Below are 13019 nucleotides of genomic sequence, written 5' to 3'. Positions count from 1 at the left end.
ACCTTTTGCCTGCTTCCCCGGGGACTGTCGCACTGGAGCTGTGATTCAGGGCCACCCCCGCCCGGGTGAGTCACATACCTACAGCCCTCCTGCCACCGAAGCTGTGTCCATGCCCACCGAGCACCCAGCCGGTCCACTCCCTGGCACCCCACGTCGGTCCCCCAAAACCCCCGCCTGGCCCTCACTTCCCTCCCAAGGGCCTCTGAACAGCTGGAGGCAGCACTCTCCCTGCTCCTGACAACTCCATCAGGTTGGGGAGCCTGTCTGATGCCTCCAAACCGTTTTGAGGGGCTGGCATGTACTAATTTAGGCTGCCATTACATCAGGGATGTGGTTCAGTTTCTCTCCCTTCCCATCAACCCTCCTCCCAGCCCAGTGTCAATAGCAACGGCGGCAGTGACGTCCCGGGGGAGCAGCACGACACTGCCAAGTCTTCATGACTACCAGCCCGCGTGACTCTCGGCTGACAGCCCCTGGTGATCGGTGATGGGTGATCAGCGATCGGGAGAAGAGCCTCTCCCGCCTCCCCAGAGGGAAGGTGCCAAGACACCGAGATGCTGCCCTCCCAGCCGCCAGGGGCCCGCATCCTCCCGTTCAGTCACGGGCTCCCTCACGTCTTCTGGCCACACCATAGAAGGCACATGGGGCGCACCTAGGGAGCCTGGGAGCATCCAGCCGGCAGTCACTGCATGCAGGGTCCTGTGTGGCAGGAGGAGAGTCGGCCTCAGGGTACCAGGGTCAGGGGGAGCGGAGGGCAGTTTGGGGTGAGCAGGATGGGCGGCTGAGTCAGGATGTCCGCAAAGCTGCTGGGGGCTGTCAGAGGGACTGGCCCAGGCCACTGCGCCTGCGGCTGGCTGACAAGCCTGGCTCACCTCATGCTGTCACGCACAGGCTCCGGGAGCAGGAAGCAGCTCAGACCACCGTGAAGTGGAATCCCCTCCCTTTGGGTCCTTTCAGCCCCTCAGGATAGGCAGGACTGCTGTGATGCCATTATGCCCACCCACAGGCTCAGTCCCACAGGCACAGCCACTGCATTTGGCCCCGGATGCTGCGTCCTGTACGGGGCCTGAGGAAGGTCAGAATTCAGCCACATGTTCTCATGGGAGCACATTTTTGTAACTCACACCAGGCTGCCCATCCAGAGCCTGGGAAGTGGCAGAGCCCGACCCAAACCCGAGTCAGCTGACTTCCGCCACCGTTCTTCAGGTTTCCAGGCCCTATATCTCAGAGGCTCAGCAAGCAGAGGGCCGATCCACAGACCCCTTGCCAGCCTCCTGCCTCACCTGGATACCATCCCACACCCTCCCTAGTCCCAGGCACACGGAACACTCCAGACCCCTCCCCGTGGCATAAAAAGTCAATGAGGCCCAGGGAGTGTGCCATCGTGGGATCTGCAACTCCCTTCCCCACTTCTAGACCTGATCTGGGTGCCCAGGAGCTCGCAGACAGCCTGAGTCTCCATTCAGAGCCTGCACAGGGTGACGAAGCTGCTGTGTCCCCCACATGCCACCACACCCAGCCTTCTGTGCATCCTCATCCAGGGATGCCCAGGGGGGTGCCTGATCCTGGCCGTGCATGGACTGAGCTTGGACATGCAGGCCAGAGGCCTTTCCTTGTATGGCATTGAGCCCGGGGTAGGTGGGGAATGGCAAACCAGGAACCTCCATTTGTACTCTTGCCTTGGGCCCCACAGATGATAAGGGCGGCCACCATGATTCAGAGACAGGAAAGCTTCCCTCACTCCTGATGGTGGGCAGCTCTGAGCCTGGCAGACCGTGGGCTCAATAAGATGGCCGTGGGGTAGGTGCACAGTTCATGTAACCCAAAAGGAAGCCTTGTCCCCGGATGGAATGTTCTTCATGATCTTCATGAAAAGGAATATCTTCTCCTCCCCCTGTGTTTAAGTGTTGTCCATGCCAGGCCCCGTGCTGGGCTCTGGGAGGTAGTCAGGCAAGGCCTCAGGGACTCACGTCGCCTCTGAACTGGCCCTACAGCCCCTGCCCTGTGCCAGTCTTTTTCCCATTCCCATGCCCTCCTGCTGCATCCCTACCCCTGCTGAAGAGCCCTGGAATTTCTGAGCTCAGGCACAGGCTGAACATTCCCTGGAATCCAGTGATTTGAATGACTATAGCCAGGTGGATGGGCGGTACCTGAGGGGGGAGACAACACCAACCACTGCTCATGGGGAGGGGGGCTAGGCTTCCCTAGAGGGGGCTAATTTCAGGCAGCAGCAACCCACTGCTTTGCCTCCTCTCCCCACTCCCTCTTTCCCTCTTCCCTGCCTAGAGCCTGCTTCCTCTCCACCACCACCCCCACCCCCGCCATGCCCTCCTAGCCACGTGGGTCTGACATGCATTTTTGACCTGTGGGCCCCCACAAGAACACACCAGGATGGAGCAGTGTCCCAGAGCCTCCTGACTAAAACTGGGAGGGAGGTCACGGCAGAGAGAGCACAGCCAGGAACGCAGCCGGCAGGCTGTGAAGCGTGCAGAGCAGGCCCCGAGTCTGGAGGAGGCCAGGCAGTAGTTGTGTCAGGAATTTAGAAACCCCTGCAGGGCCGTGAAGGCCTGGAAAACACACCGATGCCTTTCACAGGGCGCTGCCTTTGCTATTTCCTGAGCCTTGGTCGCTGCCCAGCCACCCCTACACTCCCAGGCTCTTCAGCTCTCTCCACTCCTAGAACTCGGACGCCCCACGCCCTCTGCACTCTCCAGGCTTCACACAGGGCTCTCCCCTCTGCCTGGCACATGCTTCCTGCCTTCTCCACCTGGTAGCTCATCCTTCAAGGTGCCACTCAGGTGTCCCCTCCTCCAGGAAGCCTTCTCTGACTGCCCTCCCCCCCACCTAGGTCTTGCCCCATAGTAACATTTGTAACACAGCATTGTAATCACTTACCTATGCCCCCGCCACCAATAACTCTGAGGGCGGTAACCGTCTTACTTACGATACCTGGCATGTAGCAGGTATTTAATAAGTATCGGATGGATGGATGGATTGACACACTGACAGAAGCCCAGTGGGTGAGGGGGTGAGTGGGGAACTCCGTGCCAGCAGCCGGGAGAGGTGAGCATGCCCAGAGCTGCCAGGAAGAGGGGGAAGATGGTATGGGTGGGTGATGGGGTCCTGGCAGGTCGCCCTGCCTCCCCTACTGCTTTGGGAAGACTTGTCCCGGAGCACTGTGTGCCTACCCAGGCCTGATCCCCGTGGTGACCACCTTCCTCCTTGCTCCTAGTACTTCTGCCTGTTGCTGGTGATCTTCCTCGTGGAGCTGGTGGCAGGGGTCCTGGCCCACATGTACTACCAGAGGGTGAGTAGACCCTCTTCCTGCGTTCCCCATCAGCGCCCCCTGTTGCCCTGGAAGCAACGGCGTGGGGCAGGGTGCAGAGGCATGGGGGAGCTAAAGCTCGGCAGTGACACAGAGGGCGGTCTCACGTCCCTGGCCCCAACAATCCTCAGTATACCTGGGTCCTACTTCTTGTCTGGCTTCCAGCAATTCTCTGCCCTATCTGTTGATGCTGACTTATTTGGCATGGGGGCTGGGGAGTGGGAATGCCCCGTGGGAGGTGGGGTGGTCTCTCTCCCCTCCTAAGCAGAGATAGAGGATGAACCTAGCAGGTGGGCATCCAAGGAGAAAGGCTGGGGCTGGGGCTACCTGCCAGACTATGAAGACAGCACCGGGCCTCGCCTGCCTGCAGCAGACAAGGATGAAGTAGCCGGTCGGGTCTCCTCCCACTGGCTGCTGTGAACCAGGGGTTTGAGGTCATGACCAGGGTGAGACAGATGCCTGCACTGGTTGTTTTAAGGCAGCACCGTACAACTGATGGGTGCCCATAGGATAACAACTGTAAATATTGTGAATGTCACCTCATAATCAAAGTGAGAAAAAGATATTTATTTAAAAGCACCCCCTGTGCCCAGCCTCATTGCCCTCCCACCAGCTTTGAGCCGTCCCCTCCCCGGCCTGCCTCTCAGTTCTGTCCATCACCTGCCTGGCCCCAGCTTTTACAACATCTCTCCGCGAACTCTGTGTTCTGAGCGGTCTCCTACGACGCTCCCATTACGCTGGGGAACCTCTGTCCTCACACCATTCCAAGTCCGTGGTGCTCGAGGCTGGCTCAGGGTGAGTGGTTCTGCTGATGCCACCTTCCCTCTCCACTCTCTCCAGCTCAGTGATGAACTGAAACAGCACTTGACCCGGACGCTGGCTGAGAACTACAGGCAGCCAGGAGCCGCGGACATCACAACCTCAGTAGACCGTCTCCAGCAGGATGTAAGCACCCGCCCCCTGGGCTTGAAGGCCAAGCAAATTCAAATTCCGACTCTGTCCCTTCCTGTCTGTGTAACCCAGGACAGGTTACTTACCTTCTCTGAGCTTCATTTGCCTCCAAAACGAAGCCTCAGTGCGCGTGTTGATCATTCAGTACCATCGCGTATGCGGAAGTCCCCGCCACCATGAAAAGGGCAAGTTGAATCCTGGCCCTTTCCTTCTTCCTCCTGTGCCCTGGCCCCATCACGGCCCCCTTGACTGCCTCCTCCAGGTCCCACCCCTAGGGCCCTTGCAGGCAGGAAGCTGGCTGCGTCAGGAGAAGAACTTCTCTCCTGGCCGGGATCTGGGCTCCTTCCATCAGCAGGGCTGTCTTCTTCCTCCTCTGGGGGCTGACAGTTGAGGTCCCATACTAGTGAACTGTAACAGGCAGAGCTATTTCAGCCAGACTGCTGCAAGAACTTCCCAGGTGTGAGCCCAGAAGGTGGTCCCTCCAAGAATAGGCTCAGCAGACCCCTTCAGTGAGGCCCGTGGTCCTGCCAGAAGTAGGGAAGGGACAAATGGCCCCCAGACCTGCCCTGTGCAGTATGGTAGCCACTAGCCATGTGCAGCTAGTTAAATTTACATTACAAAATACAGTTCCTCAGTCACTAGCCACATTCCAGTGCCCAATAGCCATAGATGGTTAGTGCCACCGAATTGCACAGGACAGATATAAAGCATTTCCATCATTGCAGAAAGTTCTGTCGAACAGTGTGACTCCAGGATCCTGATGGTTTCACGTCTGAAAATTTGAGGAAACTCTACCAGCCCACTCTGGTCCCCCTTCTCCCTGCCACCTTAGCCTGTGGTCTCTGCTCTATCCTGTATCTACAGACCCCACCCTCGGCCTGAGGCCTTGGTCTTTCTGCCGAGAATACCAGGCCAGTGAGTGGAGTAGAGGTTAGCATCTTAGCTCAGCTGGGGAGGCACCTTCTCCATCTCCCCAAGACTGGCTTGGATCCCAGTAGGCTCTGTGCAGAGGGGTCTCTTGTGCTCTGCGATAGTGGCTGAGGGCACTCATGTACACATAGGTACACACATCCACACCCACACGCTTAGCCCACACATACCCTGCTGGTCAGCCCAAAGCTCAGTCTGCATTTTTAGGGCCTCCCACATGAAGCACTGAGCCTGAATCCCTGCCCTCGGGGCCTTAGTTGGGGAGCCCAACACACGCAGTCAGTGTTAGGCTGGGAGGACCCTCCGAATGGAGAACAGAGCTGGGAAGGCCAAGGGGGGGGAGCAGGAAGGAGGGCCTGGGTTTGCCTAGTTAGAGAGGATGGGAGGGGCAGTCAGAGAGTAGGGAACAGCATGAGAAAGGGCACAGCTGGGAGCCACTATCTGTCACTGCCCCAGGCCTCCTCCATGGGCACCTGAGCATGTGGGCACGACCTCACACATGCCAGCAACAGTTAGAATCAGAGGGGCACGAGGGAGCCTGGGCCCAGGCCCGCATCCTAGGCGTGAGGAAGCAGCCCTGAGAAGGCAGTGGCTTCAGGCCAAGGCCAGCATCTGGGCTGCGGGCTGCACCCCAGTATGTAAATGACACCCACATGCCTGCATTCACAAAACGATCGTAGCATAGAGGGTGTCACTAACTGCTCCCCCCTGCAGGGCTCGCTTCTCAGGGCTTCACAGAATTGCCTCTTGCCGTCTTCACACAGAGTGGTGTGGAGGGGCTTCCTGAGCCCCATTTACACGTGACGAAACTGAAGCCCAGAGAGGCTAGATAACCTGCCCGGGGACACACCGCAGTATAATCCCACATGACACCTAGCACACACTGTGCTGTTCCCGGCTCCATGTGCTGTTCTGTTCTGCCTGCCTCCTGCCTCCTCCTCTTCCTTGTGGGACCTTTCCACTAGCCCCTTCCTCCTCTGAGCTCCACACAGCTCCCAATGTCTCCCCTACTAAGCTGTAGTCACTGAGAAGCTTCAGAAAACCAGGAACCATATTACTCATGTGTGAGCCCAGTGCTAGCTTCACTCCTGGCACATAGTAGGTGCCTATGAAACACCTGTTAACTGTACTGAACGTATCTCCCACCCGGCCTGCACCTCCACACACCAGAGACAGTCTCAAAACAGCTGCCTGTGTGGCTCACACGGGGACTTGGATTCTCAGTCCCTCAACTCAAGGGCAAGAGAGAACCAGTGTCCTGTTGTGTCTGCATCACTGGAGACCTGGGTTGGCGCTGTCCTGCTCTGGAGTGGCACAGATGACCCAGGTCTTACCCAGCGCCAACTCCACCCCCTGGTCAACACTGATCTGCCCACACTGTGGCTCTGGGACACTCTCTGTGTCTCTCCCTGCAGGTCTGTGGGCTCTGAGGCTTCAGGGTCTGAATGAGGGTCCAGGAACCTCTGGCAAGGCTGGGTCCCTGTTCCTGAGGTCCTGCCTCGCTGGGTGACCAGGAAAACACCCCCGTGTGGTGTGAGCTCTCCCCGGGGTATACAGCCCCACTCTCTCGGGGACCCACCTCCATCTATCTCCCCACCCATCTTCTCAGAGACTCTCCCTGCTGTCAGGATGCCCAGCGTAATCTCCTTAAAGGACTTGCATGGATAGAAGGTAGCCATCAGGTGTCTTGCAGCCAGCTTCTGCACCTGCCTGGAGAGAAGGGCCCCCAAAAGGCCAGCTCCCTGCTCAAAACAGGCAAAGGGGAAAATTCGCAGGGAGAACAAATCCCTATTTGTGTTTGAGTTAGTATTTGAATAACAAGTCCTGCAGCCCTGACACGGAGGGACCAGAGGAGCCTCCTGCCAGGTCTTCACCTCCAGCCTCCTTCTGTCCCTCTAGTTCAAGTGCTGTGGAAGTAACAGCTCCGCCGACTGGCAGCACAGCGCATACATCCTGTCTCAGGAGGCCGAGGGCCGCCGGGTGCCAGACAGCTGCTGCAAGACGGTGGTGGCCCGCTGTGGGCAGCGGGCCCATCCCTCCAACATCTACAAGGTGGAGGTGAGCGCCCAAGCTCCAGCCGAGGCATGCAGAGCGCACCCCACCCCACCCCACATGGGCGGCTCAGGCAGAGGGGCGGGGAGAAGCAGAACACGCTTTCTCATTGGCCGTGAGACCGCACAGGGCTGTCAGTGGTCTCCACAAAGCAGCTTGGGGACAAGCAGCTGCTGGTGGGAGGTTCTGAGACATCATGGCATGCCCCTGGATCACCCGAGAAGCCTGTGGGCAGTTGAAAGGCTGGAGCAGGCCCATTAAACCTCTGGCCTGCCCTCAGCGGGGTGGATGCAGCACCGGCCAGCCCTTCCCTCCGCAGCCTCGCCTACTTCACGCCAGCGTGCATGACCTACCATTACCTTACAGGGAGGCTGCGTCAGCAAGCTGGAGCAGTTCCTGGCTGACCACCTGCTGCTCATGGGGGCAGTGGGCATCGGGGTGGCCTGTCTGCAGGTGAGTTGGAGCGTGGATTAGGAGAGGGGGTTGTTTGGAAGAGTTCTGAACCCCTCTCCCATCGGCAGAGATCACAAATCACTGACCCTCTGCACACCCATGCCCTTTCCTGCCCTCTCCTCCCCTCCTCTTCTCACCACTTGCCCTTGGCAGCCAGGAATGAATCACATGGTCACTCTCTTCCCCAGAAAAGATGAAGGAAAATGCCTGGGGGCCTGGGGGACAACTTGAACTTGTAAGAGACCTGGGAGGAGTGTGAGTGTGGGCTCAGGTATGTGCATGCACCCTCTGTGTGTGCACGTGTGTGTGTGTGTGTGTGTGTGCACGTGGATTACCCGCATGCATCTATGTGTACATGGGGTTGTGTGCATGTATGTGCGTTTAGGTGTGCTTGTGCATGTGTGCATATGTGTGTGCATGTACAAGTACCCATTCCTGTGTGTGTGTGTGTGTGCGCACACACATGCCCGTGGATGTGCACTCCCTGTGTACTCCCAGCTCTTTGAGCGATGTCTTTTGCTCAGTTTCACTGTTCCACCCCTCCCTCTGCTGCCACCCAGGAAGTCAGTGTCACTCTCAGATCTGCTTTAGTCAAAGGTCCATACAGAGGAGTCAGGAGGGCACCCTCAGGCTGGGGCAGATACAGGGGCAATGGCCCTGCACACCCACCTTGCCTGGCACTCTGCTTCGGCCCAGCAGGTTCTAGAGGGAGCTCAGCACTGCCCCACCCTTCCCACCCCCGGGACCACCTGCACTGATGAGGAAAGGGGTGAGAGGCTGGGACCTCAGAGGACCCGGATCCAACCCTTCCTCTGCTCCTGTATGACTTAGAGCAGTTACAGCCCTGCCCGCAGCTTCTCCGACCACAAAATGTGGCTCATTTCCCGAACCACATAAGGTCTAGAGAAGAGCGAGGTGATGAGTGTGACACACTCACTGTGCCAGACATAGGTGAAGGCCTCCAGTCAGTGGAAATGGTTGTTATCCAGCCATCTGTAGACTTCAGAGTGGTTTCAGGTGCTTTCTATCATTAGATCCCCACCACGACCTGAGACCTGGGCCAGGCAAGGTAGTAAGTGTGCTCCCATTTTACAGATCAGAAAGTTGAGACCCAGAGAAAAGACTTACCCAGGGTGTCACATACTGAAGTGGCACCCAGGTCTCCTGGCTCTTGGTCATTTGCTTTTGCCAGCCCCCTCCCCCCACCCCGCACCTCCCCAACCGCCAACACAGATTTCTTTGGAAAGCAAAGCAGGGGCTGGTATCAGCAGCTGGCTCAGGGAGGCTGCCAGTGTGGGGTTCCTTCCAGATCACCGCTTTCCCTGCCCACATCAGTCTGTGCGTTCAGAGGACCTAGCTGCAGCCTCCTCCACTGGGCTCGACACTCTGGAGGAGGGGGGGGACCAGGCAACCCCAGGCTGGTTATTTCATCTCTGAGCCTCAGTTCCTTGTTTGTAAAATGGGGCTAATTATACCTAGTTTGGTGAGAGGATTAGCAATATATATGTAAATCACTTGTCACTGATGAGCAGATAGCAGGTGTTCAATAAATGGTACCATCATTATTTTTATCATCTCCACCTGGGCACATTGTCTCTCAAGAAAGCCCTCATTGTTTCCTAGCCAGAGCAGCTCCCCCTTCGTCTCCATAGTTAGCATGCAGGCCAGGAGCCCCAGGGGGCATTAAGCAGAGCCCCTCTTTTGCAGGACCCCAAGGCAGGCCTTCTGTCCCACATACCCCAGTGGGAGCTGAGGAAGGGGCTGCTCTGTGCTCCAGCGCCAACTGAAGTTTCCAGAAACCTGCTGTCTCCTTCAGGTGCTGAGGGGGCCTGCTGTGCATGGACACTGACCAGGCCAGGGCCACACTCCCCATCCATTTCCTCCTGGTCTCTCTGGCTGTGGGAGCCTGGAGAAGCTGAAGACAGGGGCAGTGAGGCCTAGAGCAGGGAGTGGGTCTGCCAGTGCCCCAAGCCCAAGGTCAAGGTGAAACAAGTACCCTGTGAAAGTGCTGCTGGGAGGCCATGTTGTCAGGAGGGTGCCTGCCCGCTGCAGAGGGGCTTCCTCCTTGTAAACATCCCCGACCGTGAAGTCTCGGTCCTCCAGGGCTCTCTGTGGAATGGCGCCAAGTGTCCCTCAGAGAGAGCTTCACCCAGCCACCACTGTGGACCCCCATCCATAGCCCAGATTCTCCCCCGACTCTGGCTGAAGCCGGTCCTGCAGCAGCCAAGCCTCGGTTACAGCCCCCTCTGCTGGCCAATGCTGGAACTAAGCTGCCCAAGTCCCGGTTGGCCACCAGCCTTGAAGGGCTCACACCAGTCGTGTCCCTAAGCTCACAGTCATCCTCCACCAGTGTAGGTATCCCCACACACGCCCAGCCTGGCACTTCAGAGACTCCCAAGGCTCAGGAGATAAAAGGCCAAGGTGGTGGCTCATGTTTCCCTAGTCCCCAGGACTAGAGGAGACCTTGCTATGAAGTCAGAGGACCTCTCCTCTTCTTATGTGATCCTGAGGAAGTTGTGTTCCCTCCCTGAGCCTTGGCTTCCTTCCCTATAGAACGGAGGAGATGGACATTGTTGAGCCTTCCTTTAAGTGGCAGAATTCTATAACCCATGGGAATCTCACGTAGGAGCCCGCAGTATTAAACAAGCATGAGGTGGTGCTGCTGTGGTTGAAGCAGGAGTTGGGGCTCTAAGGTTCCATAAATTTTGGTAAGAACCCTGCCTCAGTGTGACTCCAGTGCCACCATATTCTAGAATGTTAAGTCATGTCTTGTGCATACTGTGAACACCAAGCAGAGGATGTGACAAACATAACAAACCCCGATTCCAGCCATTTGGCAACCTGTCACTTGTTGCCCCATGGATGTGTGGACCAGGGCTGACATGCTTAGATCGTAGCAGGCTGGGGGGAGACAGGATCTCCACAGAGCCTCCACGGCCACAGGCCTCAACCTGGGCTGCACATGGGGACCACCTGGGGAGTTTTAAAACTGCCCAAGGCCCCGGCTGCACCCCAGCACAATTAAATCACTTTGTCTGGGGCTGGCACCCAGGCACCAGCATACTTGTGAAGCTCTCTGGTGGGTCCAGTGTGCAGCCTGGCTGAGAACACTGGCCCACATGAACGACAAGAGCCACAGGGCACCTGGAAGTCAGATGTGGGAGAGGTCAAGGGCCAGGGAGAAGATGGCACCATCACAGTCCTTAACCACCCAAAGGCAGGCAGGTGGGGGAGGGCACATTCCTGGGCGGTACCGGAGGACAGACAGGAACAACAGGTAGAATTTACAAGGAGACAGGCTGGAGAACTTGCTAACAATTGGAATCTTCCAGCAGTGGTCCCTGTGAAGCACGAAGCTGTCTGTGGCTGCAGGTCGCGGCAGAGCTTGGGGGCTGGCAGGGACCCTGAAGTGGGGAGACCCGCATGTGATGGGCTGCAGGTCCCTGCCCTGCTGCTGCGTGCACCTGTTCCTTTCAGCAAGACCCTGTAGGGCCCCTCTGTCCACGTGGGCATGTGGCCATCACTCCTCTGGTTTTCAGACCTGACAGGGATAATTGGGGTCTGGGTTACCTCCAAATCAGACTCTTCTTTCTGGAAGGACCTTACCGGTTATCTAGGCCAGTGCCATCAGCCCCGGCTGCACATGACAATCAGATTTGAAAAGTACCCTTGCTCGGGCCCCATGCCAAGGATTCAGGCTCAGATAGATGGGACGAGTCCTGTGCCTGGGTGTTTTTTCAAGCTCCCCAGGTGATTCACATGTGCACCTAGGATAGAGAACACTGGGCCCACCCCTTTCACATATACCTGAAGACACCAAGCCCAGCGACATGGTCACTGGCTAACAGTCACATGGCCACCGTGGCAGAGCCAGCCAGGACCCCAACTCCAGGTCTCTGTTGTACACCAGCTTCCCCTTTTGGGTGGACTCTGGAGGCACTCCACCTTGAGGTAACTCTGGCAGAGAAACTTCTACCCAGGAAGGACATAGTGGCTCCACCCCCTTTTCCTACTGCCCTGCTCACACACAGACTCTGGGAGTCTCCCACCCAGAAGCCATGCAGAGTGAGCATTCGTTGTTAGTTTTGTAATGAGAGCCTCTAGGTGCCAGGTGCCAGGTGCCATGGCCAGTGCTGGGGCCACACCAGTGGGCAAGATGTGGTCCCTTCTCCCAGGAAGCTTTCACTGGAGGCAGGAGGCACATAGAACATGGGTTGTCACATGCCATCAGAGGCACTGTGCAAGTGTGAGACTTGGGGCTCGGGGGAGCATGTAAGAGGCCCTAACCTGTCAGGGCAGTCACAGAAGGCTTCCTGGAGGAAGTGATATATAATTAAATCTTGAAGGAGTTTGATGGGGAAAAGCAAGAGGGGAAAGAGTGACAGGGCGAGAGAATTGAATTGGCAGAGCCCTGGCCTGCTGCAGTGGAGGGAGGGCTTTATCCTGAGGGCTCTGGGGAGCTGTCAAAGCCTCAGGATGCAGGAGGGGCTGGGAACCCTGATGTTGGTCCTGTCGTCCTGGTTTTTAAAGACTGTCTCCAGGGAAGGCTACCAAGCAGTGAACAGATTAGAGGTTTCCCTATTGAGATTTGAGACTCAGAGAGGGTTATATCTGTGCCCAGGATCACACAGCCCCAAACAGAAACTACCCCATTCCTACTTCTATCCCAACATTCCCATCCTGTAGATGGAAACATGTTGCAGAGCCCAGAAAACTCACACGACAGCAGAGATTGGGATCTGCAGGTCATTAAAAGGGAAACTGAAAGGTTACATTGGATTGGCTTCCTGGGCCTCCCTGGCCCTTCCTTGGTTCTCTTGGTGACCATCAAGTCCTGGCCCAAAAACCTCAAAAGCAGCTGAAACCATGCCACCTCCCTGTTGTAAACAGCCCCATGTGGCAAATGCTGTACCTAGGCAGGCTGCCAGAAGAGGGCGCCATGCGCCACACAGCCAGGCCCCCACGCAAGCCGGGGGGGGGGGGGGGGCCCCCCCGCAGCCATCTCCACGCATCCTCCTCCATTCCTGCTCCTGCACTCTTTACCACGTGTTTCCTCTGCTCACCCTGTGCTGGCCACACAAAGCTGTGGGTGCTGATTCGTCCACGTCCTCCATCAGGAAGGAGACGGCCGTACCAGGGATCCGATAGCTTCCACTGCTCCTCTGCATGAATCAAGGTGCTTGTGTGTGTGCACGTGTACGTGCACATGTGTGCAGACCTGTGTAGACATGTTGTGAGTGCATCCTTAGCCCCTCTGCATGTGTCAAGGTGCGGGCGTGTGTGCGGACATGCACCCTGCCTTCCCTGG

General features: G+C 57.4%; 1 protein-coding gene across 5 annotated transcripts in view; it reads left to right on the top strand.

Annotated features, from left to right (window-relative positions):
- The window catches only part of TSPAN11 (tetraspanin 11), a 73791-nt gene that overhangs the window by 54696 nt on the left and 6076 nt on the right, over positions 1-13019 (top strand). Inside the window, exons 4-8 of one of the 5 annotated variants that reach the window (XR_006709637.1) lie at positions 3233-3307; positions 4166-4270; positions 7106-7264; positions 7625-7711; positions 7900-7982. Coding sequence is in view for 4 of the 5 variants with exons in the window: in XM_045467272.1 (XP_045323228.1) it covers positions 3233-3307; positions 4166-4270; positions 7106-7264; positions 7625-7711; positions 7865-7942 (504 nt within the window). In the remaining variant the exon portion in view is untranslated. Of the gene's footprint in view, positions 1-3232; positions 3308-4165; positions 4271-7105; positions 7265-7624; positions 7712-7864; positions 7983-13019 lie in introns of all 5 variants that reach the window. The other 4 variants (XM_045467272.1, XM_045467273.1, XM_045467274.1 and 1 more) reach the window with 4 other exon arrangements.

The sequence above is a fragment of the Leopardus geoffroyi genome, chromosome B4, assembly GCF_018350155.1.
Source record: "Leopardus geoffroyi isolate Oge1 chromosome B4, O.geoffroyi_Oge1_pat1.0, whole genome shotgun sequence".
Taxonomy (NCBI): domain Eukaryota; kingdom Metazoa; phylum Chordata; class Mammalia; order Carnivora; family Felidae; genus Leopardus; species Leopardus geoffroyi.
The sequence above is the reverse complement of the archived record's forward strand: the minus strand, read 5'-3'. Positions and strand labels throughout refer to the sequence as shown.